Source organism: Coffea eugenioides, chromosome 2 (assembly GCF_003713205.1).
Source record: "Coffea eugenioides isolate CCC68of chromosome 2, Ceug_1.0, whole genome shotgun sequence".
Classification (NCBI taxonomy): domain Eukaryota; kingdom Viridiplantae; phylum Streptophyta; class Magnoliopsida; order Gentianales; family Rubiaceae; genus Coffea; species Coffea eugenioides.
The window spans coordinates 69,418,401-69,436,488 of record NC_040036.1 but is presented as its reverse complement, the minus strand read 5'-3'; the positions used below and the strand labels follow the sequence as shown (position 1 = coordinate 69,436,488).

The 18,088-nt window shown below is 32.4% G+C and overlaps 1 protein-coding gene across 1 annotated transcript; it reads left to right on the top strand.

Annotated features, from left to right (window-relative positions):
- Positions 1 to 11,935: 11,935 nt before the first annotated feature.
- LOC113760121 (putative late blight resistance protein homolog R1B-17) lies at positions 11,936 to 15,391 on the top strand. The gene has a single exon (XM_027302691.1). The coding sequence runs from the start codon at positions 11,936 to 11,938 to the stop codon at positions 15,389 to 15,391; it is 3,456 nt and encodes a 1,151-aa protein (XP_027158492.1).
- The last annotated feature ends 2,697 nt before the right edge of the window (positions 15,392 to 18,088 follow it).

Below are 18,088 nucleotides of genomic sequence, written 5' to 3'. Positions count from 1 at the left end.
TGTATTATTTATTTTTTGATTATTAATATTTTGTACTAAATCTTGTTCTTTTTCTCTTGTTAAACTTCTAGGTTGAAAATGAGGTGCTGAAATATCATTAGGGAATTTTAATTCTGGTTTCTTTATGGTATCTATTTTTGTATTTAATACTTCCATATGTTGAGAAATTGTATGAAGAATTTGATTTGTATAATTATTTTGTTGATAAATTTTCTTAATATCTTCTAAATTTATTGTATTGTTTGTACTTGATTCAGTTTCTCTATCTTTTTTGAAAGGTGAGGCTATTATTTCTCCTTGTCCTATATTTATTTTTACTTCTTGTAATGGAGAATGTATAGATGTTATAATTTGATCATCTTTTAATTTTCATTTTTTATATAAATTGATTTGAACATTTATTTGAGATGTATTATATATATCATTTATTCCTAATTTTGACGTATAGTATGTTAACCAAGTAAAGAAAGGGAAATCAAATTTTTGTTTGTCTAATTCATCTTTCCATTCTATAATTAATTTTCTTTTATATTCAGACTTTAATTGAAAAAACCAAATTCTTTTTTCAGTATTTTCTTCATCTTCAAAATCTTCTTGTAAGTATTTATGGTTTATTTTGTATGGTTTACTTATAACATTTATTTCTCCTTTTATTTGTGAATGGGTTGGAGAATATTCCGATTGATTTTGATTTATAACTTCTGGAATAGGAGTTTTATATTTAAAGTTTGAGGTACTTTCTACTGGAAAATTAATTTCAGTTGATTCATAATTAGAATGTCTTGCTGGGAGCCAAGAATAAGTTGAATCAGGTTTTTCTCTTAATGATGCGAATCTTATTAAAGTATTTCCATCAGGTTTTTCTATAATATCTTCTACAGTAGTTTGTTCTATATTTCTTGCTATTTGTGGATTTTTGATTTCAAATTCACTAGGTATGGTTATTTCATTCCATTTTAATCTTTTTGGAATATAAGTTGTTGGTCTATCTGCATCTACTTGTAATAAGGTTGTTTCTTCTTTAAGAGTTGGGGTCATTATAAATTTAGGATTTAAATGTGAAGATAACGGTCTATAATATATTCTATATATTACTGCAAAATTCTTTGTATGTTTTTCGAATTCGTTTCCTTGTAGATGAATATCTAATATGACTGAATTCAGAATGTGTGGGTCTGTTAAATCTATTGAAAAATTTGGAGCACAGTTAAAATATATGGGTCCATTGCAAACATTTGTTTGAATCATAGAAAGTAAAGAAGTTTTATATCGTTTGAGTCTAGTATCTCTTAATGCTAGATATATTGGAGTATCCACTCCTAAATGGAATAAGGGTTTTACTGCAATTTGTATTAAACCTATATGAATATATCGATATCCTTTACTTAAATATCTTTGAATTGTACTATGATTTAATAATGGAATAGATTGATATTCTTCTTGAATAGATATTGTTTCTTCATGTGTTTTAACTGATAGTGCTGTTTTGAAATCTAAAGGGCCTATTCTATAAATATGTTCTATTGTTTCTTCTGGAATAGTCCAATCTGAATTATTTATGGGCATATGATATTCATGACTTTGTACTATATTAGCTTGCTTTGAATTAGATCATATTTTTAATTGTTTAAGAAATGCAGCCATGTTGTATATTTAATTAAAGTTTTACCTAATCAGGAACAACTGAGCACTATGCCGAGAACATCCTACCCTGAACTTACCAACGGTCTAACAAGGCATCAAAGTCTTACCAATGATTTTAGTAAAAACTTAATAAATATGCCAACATAAATGCATGAATTAGCCAAGTCAAAATAGAAACGTAATTCAAATAAAGTAATAGTAGTTCAAAATCTTAAATATGCATTTGCATGTCTGTGGCTCTGATACCACTTCTACCCAGGCTAATTCTTTCTATTGAAATGTTCATAGAAATTTAGTATAAAATTGGACTTACTGAAAATTTAGAGTGGCCTCTGATAACGGAAGCTTGATGAATGAAGTAATCCTTGATCTTCTTATTAAAAATATTTGGAGAAGGATACAAAAGAGGTTGAATACAGGAGTAGTTGAATAAAAGAGTGTTTGGGAGATTTTTCTAAGGATTTTTACACTAAGAGGATTTGTTCACTTATTCACCGATGCCTTCTCTTCTGATTTTGAATCTATTTATAGAAGCATCGTCTTCTGCATTTCATCTTCATTTGAATTTCATTTGCTTTGTGGCTGACATCTTTTTCTAAAAGTCATTTGGGTCTTGTCCGCATGGTCCTCCGAAAGGGTCAAAAGTAGATTCGGATGATCCAGCTGACTCTTCAATTTTGTCGATTTCTTCCTTTTTATCTTGCTTTTGTAAATAGTCCAGATATTCTTTAAGCATCTCGGGATTCTGCATCATCTTTTTCATCAAAAAGTCGTTTGAGATTGCCTCGGATGCTATACTGACACCTTTTTCTTTATCTTTCTTTTTTGGAGTGGTTGGCATAGTGATTGGAGTGGTTGTTATAGTGGTTGGAGTGGTTGGCATAGTTGTTGAAGTGGTTGATTGATTTGTCCACTTGAGTTTGTCTCCAGTTGTTAGGAATCTTATCATATTTGTTTGATCTCCATATTCTTGATTGAATCCGATCCACCATTTGATCTTGAATTCTCTGACTAATGACATTGGAAGGGGCTTTTCTAGGTCTTGATGAATTTTGAAACTCCAGCAAAAAATCCATGGTACTTTGAATTCTACATGGAATAATATTGGCGGAATAAATAAATTAAAAAGTTTGTCTTGATTTGATTATTATAGTGTGAATGTGGTCCCTTACGTCTGATGATAGTTGCTGCTTGACTATAATTTTGTAGTGAGAGTGATTAATAAACAATAATGCTTGGTTTATTTTGTGGGCCATGTGTATGGAAAAAGTGTTAAAGTGGTCCTTGTTAGGTAGTTTTTGTGTGGATCAATAGTTTGTTGTGCTGAAATGATGAAGCTTTTTTTTCCCCTGAAGAGTCTAATATATATTGTTTTCTTTAACTAAAAATGGACAGCACATTTATTACATTAAGATGTCACCATGGAGGCCTCATTTCATATACTCCTGATCCCCATTATGAAGGTGGAGATTTGTGTGTTTTTGACTATGTTGAGAGTATGGGTCTAACTGTTTTCGAAGTGGATAGATTAACTGAGAGTGCTGGTGTATATGGTCATAAGGTGTACTATGGTTGGGAAAATAACACTTTTAGGAGGATAGACAACAGTAGGGAGTTAAATGGTTATGTTAAGGGGGAGGTTGGATCAACAAAGGAAGTTAACTTATACCTTGAAGTATCCTTTCATGAAATTCTAGTGCAACAACTTGGTTATGATCTGTATGAGATAGATGAGACAGAGAATGAACCTCAAAATGGTGATAATAACAATAATATTAGGGATGAAGGTCAAGGAGGATGTGCTGCTAATAATTGTGAAAATGATTCCAATGCAAGTGATGAGACTTATTTTTCAGCTATTGATTCAGATTATGAAATAGGTGATGATGCTGATGATGGTATATTTCATGATAATGTTGACAAAAATGCTAAATGGTTGGGAATAAACAATCATAGGAAAGAAAATATGGTTCCTGATCCTTTGAATGAAATAGAGATGGTTCTTGATTCTGATGAAACAGAGTAGGTTCCTGATTCTGAATCTGATTTTGAAAGCATCCATGAGTCTGATGATGAAGAGTCTAAATTGAGGTCTCGTACTTTTGATCCTAAACATATTGACAATCCAAAATTAGAGCTGTACATGTCCATTATAAGTCTGAAACTTTTCAAGATTGATGTACATAATTATAGTGTGAAACAAGGCAAGCCTTGTAAGTTTGTGAAACAAGATACAGTGAGGATGATGGCTAGATGCAAATAGTGAATGTAATTAGATTATATATGCTAGAAAGTTAAGTGGGGATGGAACTCTTCAAATAAGAACATTTGAAGATAATCAAACATGTGATTTTACATATGATAACCCTCTTGTGCATTCTGGATGGGTAGCTAGGAAGTACTGTGAAGAGTTTAGGTGTAATCCTAAATTAGATTTGGAGCATTTTAGGAAGACAGTAATGAAAGAAAATAGGTGCTCTTTCATAAAAAATCAAATATATAGGACAAAGAGAAAAGTAATGAAAATTGTTCAGGGCAATGAAAAAGGCCAGTACATCAAATTAGGAGTTTATATGCATGAAATTCTAAGATCCAACCCTAGTAGCACTATTATAATGAAAACTGTTGATGGCTTTAGAGACTCAAAAACAGGGAAAGACAGATTTGAGAGGCTGTACATCTGTTTTACTGGAGTGAAGCATGGTTTCCTAGCTGGATGTAGGCAATTTATTGGAGTAGATGACACTTTTTTGAAAGGATCAGTAGGAGAAGTTTTGCTAGCAGTTGTTGGAGTTGATGCCAATAATGGTATTTTTCTAATTGCATATGCTGCAGCAGAGGGTGAAAATAAGGACTCATGGTGCTGATTTTTCAAACTATTGAAAAAAGATTTGAAGATTGAAAAGGATTATGGGTGGACAATAATAAGTGACAAACAAAAAGGTCTAATTGAAGCATGTGATATGATTTTTCCAAATGCAGCCCATAGATTTTGTGTGAAACAATTGCACAATAATTTTTCATCTGCTGGTTTCAAAGGAGAAGGTTTGAGGAGAGCATTATGGACTGTTGCCAAAGCAACAACACCAGCCCAATTCATTAGCAAAATGGAAAAAATGACTGAAATTGATGTAGAGACAACCAAGTGATTTGATGACAAACCACCAAGTCAATGGAGCAGAGCTTACTTCAGCACTCATCCTAAATGTGCTATGTTATTGAATAATATCTGTGAGTGCTTCAACAGCAAAATTCTTGATGCTAGAGAGAAGCCAATAATTGAAATGTTTGAAACAATACGACTATACATGATGCAAAGAATGCAAAAAAAAAAAAAAAGAGATCTGGCCAAAGAGAAGTGGCAGACTTATCCTTACTGCCCCAGAATTCTTCACATTATGCAAAAAAATATAGATAGAACACCTGACTATTTTTCATTCAAGTCAAATGATGATCTTTATGAAGTCAACTGCTCATATGGTGACCAATATGCAGTGAACATCAAGGAGCAAACATGCTCTTGCAGAAAATGGGAACTAACAGGTATTCCATGTTCCCATGCCATTGCTGCATTGTGGATGGCTAAAAAGGATCCTCTGCTATATGTTTCAAAATGGTATACAGTAGAGACATCTATGAAGTGCTATGAAGGATCAGTGTGTCCCATGAATGGAGAAAGTGAGTGAGGGCTTACTGATTTTGGTGAAGGTCCTTTGCCACCCTTATATGGGAGAGCACCTAGAAGGCCTAAGAAGCTGAGAAAGAGAAGTGCAGAGGAGGTTCAACAAGCCAAGGAAAAAACTAAGAAGAAGGTGACAAAAGTGGAACAGATTAACAAGTATAGATACTGTCATCAAAGGGGACATAATATGAGGTCCTGCAAGCTTCTCAAAGATGCTCAAGATCTTGTAGTTGCAGAAACTGATATTAGTCCAAACCAAGTTGCTACTTCTACCAACAATCCAGCAAGCCAAGATGGAAAAAAAGCTGTATGTTGTCTTGATTACTTGTTACATCTATCTTTGCTATTTGGTACATAAATGACATGTTTTCCTTTTAAACCATAAGGAACAAGGAAAACCAAGAAGCCTGCTGCTGAGTCTTCAAATAAAAGGGTAGAAAAACCTGTTACATCTTTTGATTTTTGTTTTTATGCATTTTGACTTTTGCTACTTCACTATTTTGTGCAGAAGAGACAGCAATGTACAAGAAGAGTTGTAGCTGCAGTTTGTAATGATGATTCAAATACTAAACATCAACAGGATGCTGAGTCATTGGTTGAGATTAACATAACATCCTCTACCCCAGACCAAGTGACCAAGATATGTACGAACTACGAAGTGTTTGGGCTGTCAAGGCCTCAAGTCAAATATAGCACCAAACAAGCCAGAACACAAACTAAAGAACAAGTAGAGATGCCCTTCAGGATTAAAGATGTTCATATGCATGTTGCTGCTGCTGCCAAGACAGATTTAAGTGTTCCTAGTTCATCTAGATCGAAGGAAAAGGAGAAACTACTGTGATAGGAGAAACAACATACTGAATAGTTGCTGCTTTTGTAATTAACATGACTTTTGTTGTTTCAACTTTTGCCTTGCCTAGTAATTATGGAAGTGTAGGCTGTAATGTGATAGCTTGCTTTATTTCGTTTATGGACCCATGTTCAACAACAGTCATGTAGTTTGCTTTATTTCATTTGGAATGCACTTTAATTGTATTGAAGTTATGATATATATATGGCAGCTATTTTCATGTTCAACTGTTTGTATTATTTGCATTTGTTTTCCAACTTGGTTTATCAGTACATATGGGACCATTGGTTTATCAGCTTGGTTTCCAGCTTGGTTTTCCAATTTGGTTTATTTGTATTTGTTTTCCAGCTTGGTTTATTTGCATCTGTTTGTATTATCAGTACATGCGGTTTATTAGTTCATGGCCATTTTATATATATAATAGGAACAACACTTTGACAAGGACCATTTTCTTGCACTTAATGCATAGCTTTACAAACAAAATAAATTGCAGAGTTCATAAATTGCATTGTTGCCAAATACATTTCCCTTCCTAAATCCCACCTTTTACATAAATTGCAGAGTTCATTTGGAACCTTTGTACAAACAAAATAAGTCCCTTTCTATACCCTGCAATTGGATATTACTTCATAGGGAAAAATGCAACTCTCATTCCAACAACAAACAAGGCCAGTTTCAAAATATTCTTCTACAATTTTAGCAAAAACACTCCAGTGTTAGCAGCAACTTGCCTCCCTTTGTTTTTCCCTCACCTTTACTGCTCCAACTCAGTACTAGCAAAACCATCAAAAGCACAATTATCGTAATTAAAATTTTCTCCCTCTTACGCATTCTTTCAACTTGTTCTTCCATTTTGTTAATCATTTTGAGCAAACCAAGAATGAGAACTTTCCTTCTTGGACAAATTGGCTTATCAACCCATTCAAAGTACCTGCATCTCTCAGGTCTCTACCATAACAATAATGACATTTTTTAGAAATTAGTTAGCTAAATTAACACATTGAAGGGCCAATATTTTTAGACAAATATTTTTTACTGGCCACAGAGAGCAGCCAAGGAATCTTCTTCCCGGATTCTCGCCGCGCCAACAGGTGCTCATTTTTGTTCTCAACCCACAGTTGCAAAATGGAGTTGATGAACCACTGGAGACTTCAGAACTTCTGCTCCTCATTAGGCAAAAATGAGACTTCAGAACCACTATCAGATGCTCTGAGGATGAAATGTTTAAAGCTCCAGAGATTGGCAAAAAAATTCTAGGGTTGTAGAAAGGCAGAAGAAAGAAGGAGAAGAATGGAGCTGTTCGTCCGTTGCAATTGTTCCATTAAAATGGTTCCATTCGATTTTATCCATTTTTTGTTGGGTAAAATCGTTGGTTCTAACGATCAATTTGTCAATTCCCGTCAATTGTTCTTAATTGACCAAAATTACGGAACTTTGAGAATGAAATGTGTTTGGGGTGAAACTTTGAAGATAAAAAGTGCATTTTTCTCATTTTTTTAAAACTAGCTTTACAGGCGCAACGGATCTTCTGTCCCACACTCTGTGCCACTCTCTGTGCCATTTTTTATTATATTGCTATTTCTCCTTCATAAATAGCATGTTTTAATTCTTTTTTTATTTTCTTAAAATCCAATAACTATTAATTCAGTAAAAAATAAATACAACAGTTTCAAAAAAGTAATATATAATAAAAAATTTAAAAATACAGCAGAAAATTCATAAAAAATCTCATTTTTTTATGCATTTTAATTTTTTGAGTTTATTAAATTTTGTGTATTACTGAATTAATAGTTATTGGATCTTAAGGAAACAAAAAAGAATTAAAACATGCTGTTTATGAAAGAGAAATAGCAATATAATAAAAATGGGACAGAGAGTGGCACAGAGTGTAGGACAGAAGATCCGTTGCGCTTTACAGGTAGCCTATTCCAGAAAGAGTTCTCACGTGACAACTCCATGTCCTGTCTCCGTACTTTATTAACGCAGGTGTAGTAAGGTGGCGTTTGGTAAAAAGGTTTCGGAATGGGGAATTAGAATAAACTCCATGATTCATATTTGGTTCACTACTATCGGAATTGAAATTTTGGAATGATATCTAAAAATTTAGCATTCCACCATTCCTTAGTAAGTTGGTGGGTTTTGTCCAAAACCCAAGTATAATTCCAAAATCTTATAGTTACATAATATTTAGTATAATTAATATTTATATATATTATATATTAAATATAAATATATAATATATATAATATATTATAATTATAATATTTTATTATAATATTAGTATATTATATAAATATATATTATAATTATTTAGTTAAATATAATTATAATTATATAATATATATTATAATTTTATTAATATTATATAATAATATATTTATAATATATATGTATATTTATATATGTATATTATATGTGCATATAATTATAATATATACATGTATATAATATTAATAAATTATATAATTTTAATTTTAAATATAATAATAACTATATTTAATATTAAGATGCATTATATTTATATAAAATATTAGTAAAATTAATATTTATATATTATATAATTATAATTATATATTTATAGCATAACATTTGTATAATTATAATTAATTATATATATAATATTTAATTTAATTAGTTACAAACTTATAATAATGATATTATTATATTATATAATTATATATTTATAATATATGTGTATATTTATAAATGTATATTATATGTGCATATAATTATAATATATCCCATTTATATAATATTAATAGGTTATGTAATTATAATTATAATTATTATTTAAAATATAATAATAACTATATTTAATATGTAATATATATTATATTTATATAAAATATTAGTACAATTAATATTTATATATTATATAATTATAATTATATATTTATATTATAAAATTTGCATAATTAAAATTAATTATATATATAATATTTAATTTAATTAGTTACAAACTTATAATAATGATATTATATAATTATATAATTATGTATTATAATTATTTAGTTGAATATAATTATATTTATAGAATATATATTATAAATATAATATATATGTATATTTATATATGTATATTATATGTCCATATAATTATAATATATACATGTATGTAATATTAATAAGTTATATAATTATAATTATAATTATTATTTTAAATATAATAATAACTATATTTAATATGTAATATATATTATATTTATATAAAATATTTGTATAATTAATATTTGTATATATTATATAATATATAATTATATTTATATTATAACATTCTATATTTTAATTATATATATAATATTTAATTTAATTAGTTACAAACTTATAATAATAATATTATTAGTTATATGTATTATATAATGTATATTAATTTATGTAATATAATTGATATTATCAATTATACTAATAATTATACATGTTTACTAATAGAAATTATTAATTAGTTATACTAAATTTACTAATACATTTATACTAATATATTTAATTTGTGAAAATTTCTTATATCCTATTTACAAAGAGCCAATGACTATGATTTACGATGTGGTTTATAATATATTTATTATATTCCATTCCAAAAGAGCCGACGAGCCAAACATCAACTATAGTAATGATACACATTCCAGGTACTTGAACCAAATAGATGTATTGGAATGAATGACCTCATTCCAAACCCAAAATATCCGATTCCGAATCCGAATCCGATTTCGATGTGTGAACCAAACGCCACCTAAAACTTTTCAGCAGCATCCATAGTGCCTTTCCTGTCTATCACGTGATGCTTGCAGGAACCTTTTCTTCCTTTGCATAACTTGTCCTGGAATTTCTCTTAATATCATTTAATACGTCTAAAATTTTAAAAATATCACTTAACTCCTTTACTTTTGTTATCTATGTAACAAAATTTTAAAAAATTTTAAACTACTCTTTTGCTCATTTCACTAAATAAAAATACTTTTAAAACATTTTGTTTACTCCAAGAAAAATCACCAGCTAAAAAAAAACTCTAATGGTACCACTATAGCACAAAGTTATAATTTATAAAATATATATTTGAAAAATAAAAAAGATATTTGTAAAGAAATATACTGGCACCAATTTAAATCTATATGTTCAAAATTGATTTCTTATGAATCTTATATTTTTTCCAACATCTTCTTAACCTAATGCTCGAGTCTTTAAATTATAATAATCATTGTAAAAATCAATTCAAAATACATAAAAAAAATTACATCCCACTCTATTATAATTATAAAGAGTAAACAATAAACAAAATTTATTTTGCTATAATTTAAAAATGAAAAATTACATAGTCATCTAAAAAATTGAGTAAGAGAGAATGTTGGAGAAAAGAAAAGAGAAGAAAGTGATTTTATTTCTTCTTTTTATTTATTTTTTGACTTCTATTTATTTGATATGTGAATTAAATATAAAGTAAGGGATTATATAGTCCTTTTATAATTATTAGAAATGTAAGTGATATTTTTAAAACTTTAAGGATGCAAAGTGATATTAGGAAAAAAACTTAAGGGTGGTTTCTGATATTATCCCTTTTTCTTTTATTGCGGCAATTTTTAAAAGAATATTCAAAACCTAAAGTACGACTGAAAAAGTCAAAAACAACCACCAACTCCTAGACTGGCTTCAGCTATTACTACACTTTGTTTTTTCGAGGGTATCCAGCGATAATGTAGCCGTGGTACACCTTTTAGTAGCAAAGCCAGTTGAGCGTGTTTTGATTGAAATGATTTAAGATAAAATAATTTGATTCATAAAATTTAATTATTTTTTTTATTTCACATATATTATATCATAAAAAGTATTATAGAATAGTGTATTTGAATTATAAATTATTTGAAATAATTTTATGAAAAAAATACTGTAACACTTTTTTTATATGATATATGTGAGATAAAAGATGATTGAAAAATATGTTGATGATTCAAGCAAATAAATGTATGTAAATAATCTATAAATAAAGTGAAATAATAGACAATCCAAACACATTAATATTATCTCAAATAAATCGTCTAAACAAATTCCTATCCAAAATTTCTTTTGTAATAACAAGTTCATGCTTTTTAAAGTGTATCCAACCTGTGACTATTAAGGGGCACAATTATTATTACATTTTAACAAAATTTTGGTGTGGAAATAAGAGAGGTGCTGTAGACATATCATCATCATTTGCGTTACTTGAAAAAAAAAAAAGGACGAAAGATCGGTGTGTTTGGACCAGGCATTCTGCAACAGGCAAATTGGTTTTAAAAAAAAAGGAAAAACACGAATAGGTTAAGTGGATTATTCTCGAGTAAATGCAAAGTTAATGTGTGTTTGGATTGTAATTTTTCTTTGAAAATTGTTATGTTTTTATGGATATATTTTTTAATTATTTTTTTACCTCATGCATATTTTAATAGTAATTTTTCTGTAAAAAATTCAGAATAAATTCCTTGTTTTTTTTTATTTTCCATGACTGAAATTATCCTTTCCTTTTTCAACTCCAGTTTTCACCAAGTCAACCGCTCTCAAAATGTTGGATAATGGCAACCCAACGTTGATTAAGCAGAGGAGAAACCAGGTACACCATATATTTCCCCTTCTTTTGGCCGGCAAAAAAAGTCAAAATGAGGAACTCCACACTCTTTGTTCAGCAAGAAAATAGTACTACTATTGCTAGCTGTAGTGCTGGGATTTCTTTCTCCTTTACCCGCCCTGAAATTCGATAGTCAAGAGGAAGATCCCTGCAAAGAGATAGGGATATGGACAATGGTGTTGCATTTGTCTTGCATAATCTGGAGTTGATCCAGAACGACCTCCAAAAACCTGATTCGTATGAAACTGGATTTTCTCACCTGCGTGAAGATTTTGAGACCCTCAAGCTGAATCTGCTGTTCCTGAAAACATTTCTTCTGTGTTCCGGAATCTGGAGCAATGACCAATCGGAGGTAAGGCTTCGATCTTTCTTGTCCAAGATTGAAGCTACTGTAAACAGACCCGGGATGGATATAAAAATCCTCTATCTTAGGGCAAAACGTGTATTCGATTTGAAAAGCGTGTTCACAGATTTGAAACGCGTCGTCTCTAATTTGCTGGGAAACATCAAGTCCTTTAATAAAGAAATCATCGACATATACGAAACCTTGTCGAGTTGCAGTTCATCAGAGTCCCGCTCCCGCTTAAGAGACTGTGAACTTGTGGACTTCATAGACTCTGTTCTACAGAATCTGGTGAATCTTCTCAGCCGTCGGTGTCTTGAGTCCATGGAAGATTACAACAGTGCTTTGGCCCTTGAAGACAAGCTTACATTCTTGAAAAATTTCATTGGCTTTGCCAAATTTCTGGGTGTTGAAGAACGTGAATTGGAAGATCTGTTGGCTCACATTCAAGTTGTGGCTCTAAATGCCGCAGGTCTCACTTACAAGTGTTTGTTTTACAAGGAAGATGAAGAGATGCAGGATCCCAAGATGTGCTCCATAATCAGTGAGCTACTGGAGAAAATTAACCCCGTTGACCTCCAAGTTTATGAGACATATGTCAAAGTCCTTAAAGTTTCGAAGTCCCCAAAATCATTGCTTGCCACGCAGACAGATATGCAAATACTGCAGGATTTTAGTGATTCTCTCAGAAGTAGTCTTTGGGAGCTACTAGGGTCCAGTACCAGCTTCGCGGTTTCTGTGAAAGATCAAATGCAAAAACTCTATGCGGGACTGAGATTCTTGAGAAGCATTCTAAAGGAGCTGCCGGAGAATATGAATGAGCTAAATGATAAAATTGTAGCTGTCATTAGTGAGGCAGGAATTGTAATTTTCTCGCTCTTTCTGAATGGAGTGAAAGAAGTGGATGTTGACTCCTTAGTGGTTGGAGAATCTGCTGATTGTTGTACTATGCTGGTCAACACCAACAAGAATGTTACATTCATTGTGGCTCAGCTAAGGGGTTCAAGCATCTCAGGAAGTCTTCCCTCCTATCATAGCTTCAGAGGACAAGAAGCTTGCAAGACTACCCGTTTCAAGCCACCAAGAGGTAGAGTACCAATAACCAATGAAATTGTAGTTGGTTTCGATGATGATGCACGAAAAGTGATTAACCGACTCAAAAGAGGATCAGCAACGTTGGAAATTGTTCCCATTGTGGGAATGCCTGGACTTGGCAAGACCACTTTAGCCAAAAAAGTTTACAATAGTCCCTCAGTTGAGGCTTACTTCTATATTCGTCTTTGGTGCTCTTTTTCGCAAGAGTATGACACTAAAAATTCGTTAGTTCAAATTTTATCTTCTGATGGTAAACAGTCTAGGGTGAATGAAGAGCTCAAACTTCTGGATGAATATGATTTGGCACAAAAACTCAGGCAAATGTTAATGGGGAAAAGATATCTTATTGTTTTAGATGATGTCTGGGACATTAGGGTATGGCATGGCTTGAGCATTTCATTCCCTGACAATAGGAATGGAAGTCGAGTCCTAATTACAAGTCGACAATCTAACGTAGCTTCAGAGGTACAATTTGCTGTGGAACCTTACAATCTTCGCATACTTACTGAAGAAGAGAGTTGGGAATTATTTCAGAGGAAGGTGTTTGGAGAAGCAGATTGTCCTCAACCACTATGTATGCCTGGGAAGAAAATAGCAACAAATTGCAAGGGATTGCCTCTTACTATTGTCATCATAGCTGAAATTTTGTCAACTATAAAGGATGATGCTTGGAGTGAAGTTGCAGATAGTTTAACTTCAACCATTGTGTATGCTACAGACCAGTGCAAGAATACATTGGAGCTGAGTTATAGACGCTTACCACATCATTTGAAGCCATGCCTTCTGTACTTCGGAGCATTTCGAGAAGATCAAGAAATTGAAACTGCGAAGTTGATGAGGCTATGGATAGCTGAAGGCTTTGTACCTGCTGAAGGGCTTGTGCTAGATACAGAGCCAAAAAGAATAGAGGCTTTAGCAGAAGAATACATGATGGATCTTATTGGCAGAAACCTAGTCATGGTTGCCAAACAAAGACATATTGGTGGAGTCAAAACTTGTCGCATTCATGGTCTATTACACGAGTTTTGTAAGGAAAAAGCCAAAGAAGAAAATTTCCTACAGGTGTTGCATGGCTATGGTGAACTTTCCACTTTTAATGAGCACTCCTGCATCGAGAGGTTGTCCATTTGGTCCAAGGTAGAGCATTTTAAAAAGTCAATGCTATTTTGTCCACAAATATGCAGTCTACTATTGTTTAGTCAGATTGAAGAGTCTGATTCATTCATGGCTGATATATCATTTGTCTTTTGCATCTACAAAAGCCTTCGAGTGTTGGATTTGGAGCAAATTTTTCTGCGGTGTAAGGTCTTTCCTAGAGAAGTAGAAGCTCTTGTTAAGTTGAGATACTTGGGTGTTCAGGGTGCAGTGAGTTCCATTCCTCCCTCCATAGAGAAGCTCTCCAACTTAGAAACTTTTGTTGTGATTGCTGAATCTGGTACTGTTTCATTGCCAGATACCATATGGAATATGACCAAGTTGAGGCATCTACATGTGGTGGGCAGGAAAGTTTGTTGTTCTTTGCCGAGTGAAAATCTTGGAAACACCTCTGACCTCTGGAATTTAGACACTTTTTCCACCTTGATTGTGTCTTTAGATGACAGAGTGGAAAATATAATGAGAAAGATTCCAAATGTCCGCCAACTGAAAATCCAACTCTCAGCGGGAGGGTGCTCTACGGGAAACTGCAACATAAGCCACCTTACAAATGTAGAAACACTCGAAGTGTTTGCAGAGTCATCACCACCGAATCCTGTTCAGTTTTCTTTCCCCCTACGTTTAAAAGAGTTGGTCCTTGGAGGATTGCATCTGCCCTGGAGTAGAATTTCAGTGATTGAGGAACTACGCTACCTTGAGGTCCTTGTATTACTCAGGCTGTCATTTGTCGGAGAAAGATGGGAGTTGACACCAGGAGGGTTCCGTGAACTCAGGTGCTTGATTTTGGAAAACTTGGGTGTTGTCAAATGGGAAGACGCAACAGATAGTGGTGATGCTTTTCTGGGTCTTCAGAAGTTAAGGTTGAGTGGGGTTTTGCTATTGGAAAAGGTCCCTTCCCGTTTACAGTGGATTCCACTTCTTGAAGAGATTGAAGTACGGGACTGTACGAAGTCTCTTAAGAAGTTGGTACACAAAATTGGGAAAAAGCAGAAGGACTGGGGAAATATGAATCTGAAGATCATTGACTAGCCAGAAATCTTTAGGGCAGAATCCATGTCAAACGTTGAGAGGTAAACTCATTCTTTTAATTTTGTCATTGTCAATGCGTGGTAGAATGAACACTCTGTATAACTAATATTTGCGCTACTAATTGGCATATCGGTTGGAATAAGGGGAAAAGTTGGGTTTAGATGGTACTATATCTGAAATCCGTGGTATGCATATCTGCCTTCAATTGCATTTCAGAATTTTCTTCTGAAAGGTATATCTCATATTGTCTCTGAGGACTTATTTGCATATCTTTCTTATTCCAAGAACTTATTTTGTTTCATATTCTAGCTACATGATCTGAAGTATTACTTCTTGTGTACTAATATTGTCTTGTACCATGACTATACTCCACTAGCAACACATTATAGCTAGTCTCACGTGAACAAGTCCGAACTGAAGTAAGCCCTGTTAATTTTTTGTTTTCCCAATATTGTTTACCTATTGATGACATTTAAAAGGAACTGCTTGAATGCTTCCATATCAATAATTTGTTTAAGCATGTATAGGGGTTCTGAACGTGCTATTCCTTTAAGTTTAAAGAGCATAAATGGTCACATACAATCCTTGAACCATCTTTTCAGTTTTGCTGATTCTTATCCAGCAGAATAATGATACATCATAGTGTTTTAGATCATCGAACCTGCACTTAACAAATCCCTCCTGCTCTAGGTAGGGCCTGTTGAAGTTGTGAAAATTCTTTTGACTATAGGTTTATATGCTTGAGTAAGAAGTAGCTAATGCTTGTTTTTATTATCAAATTGTATGATTGTATAAAATGGATGGTATAACTTTGTGACTACACCTTAAATATGGTGGGCAAAATAGAGAAAGGCTAAATCTTGGCACTTGATATGTTGTCTTCACTGCTTCTATACAAAATAAAACATGGCCTTTTTATTATTGTTTTTAAGGCATTGCCTGCGGCAAATTGATTAAAGTACCTTGGCTTAATGATGTGCGAAATTTATGAATAGACAACTAATTGTCGCTTTTTTTTTTTTAAAATGTCAGCAGGGCTGCTATTGTCTTTGGTTTTTCTGATATCAGCAGGGTTTGCTATGGTTCTTCCATTATAATTGCTCATATGTGTGACTTTCCCCAAAAAAAAAAATGTAAAAATAAAAAAGCCAAAAAAAGGAAAAAAAGGGCAAAAAATGGGTATGGCTCTCAGCAATGATTAGGTAGTGGTGACTGGCGTTGTAGTGGTTTTTCTCATGTGCAGTGCAAAATGTGGTTTGCTCCTGATTGTTGCTTGTGTGGATGATGGAGTAAAAGGCGATCAAAGGATGACTTTTCTTTTGTGCAGATGGTGCGAACCTTCAATGCAATCATCAAGTCACGGTATTAGCAGTAGATCTGCACAACAGCATGATGGGTTCAAAAGTTATACGTCACGGCCAAATATTTTGCTGTTGCTGTGGAAGAAGAAAGCAGTTGAAGAAGCAAAACTTTTCAACGCCAGCTGTGTGTTTGGTTTTTGTACTGTACATGTGGACACCTCTTTATTTTATTTTATTTGTCACAATATGACCATATGGGAAGAGGTTCCATTCTCAGTTCTATATATGGGGCAGATTATTGTTTGCAAAGATCCTCATACAGCGGTCTCTAAATTGATCAAATACTACTACTACTTGTACCAGAAAGCAATTAAAGTTCTCATGTGTCTGATTTTGATCTGGAAAGTAGAGAATTGAATTTTGAGAGAGCTAATTAAAGCAAGATGCAGGCTTGCTTACAGGATGAGTTGTGGTTTGCAAGTAGGAACTTGTAACATGTAGCTGTATAATGCGTGCAAGATGTTATCCGAAATTCATAATGTCTGCCTTTCATGATGAATAAGGAAATAGAAGATTTTGCCATGAATTTTGAATTCATTGTTGTTTGTATGTTAATTTCTTTTAATTTTTTAGTAGAAGGTAAAGGTTCTTACTGAACGCTTAGAAATGCATGAAAACATACACAATGCATGAAAATATCTTGCGCTTTTTGATAATTCAAGTGCGGCATCAACAGGCATCAAGGAACTCATAACTTAACTGCACAATTTTTAATGCAAGTGTAGATGACATTTTTTTAAAACTAAAATAATAAATATCCATGCCCTATCTATGTGTATTCAATTATAACAGCTTGATTTCATTGGCTATACAAAAAAAAAAATGAATCATAAAATATGTTCGTAGCAATTAATTTTGGGAATTATTCTAATTTCTCACCGTACGCTGCTAGTACTTTTGCAAATTAGCATTAGGACGTTGTGGGTTTCCAAGATTTTTTTTTTTTTTTTTTTTTTTTTTTGTCGACGAGGTGGGTGTCCAAGATTTGAATGACTCGAATCTGACTAATGCCAACAAAACTGGACATAGGTACAGGATGGATCTATTCTATAGGAGTAAATTGATACTCAAATCGGTCGACCCTGTCGAGTGTGAAGTCGTAGACGCGTCTTGGCCTTAATCTTAAAACCTAGACTAGGGGAAAAAGCCCGCGCCATGCGCGGGAGTTTAGTACATATAATTAAAGATAGTTAATAATTATTATTTAGTATTTTGTAGTATAAGAATTGAAATATGACAATTTTACTATTTGATATTAAACAGAAAAATTATAAATTACATATTGAGTTAAAAAATATAATATGCAATGAAATATAATTATAAAATACGATTAATC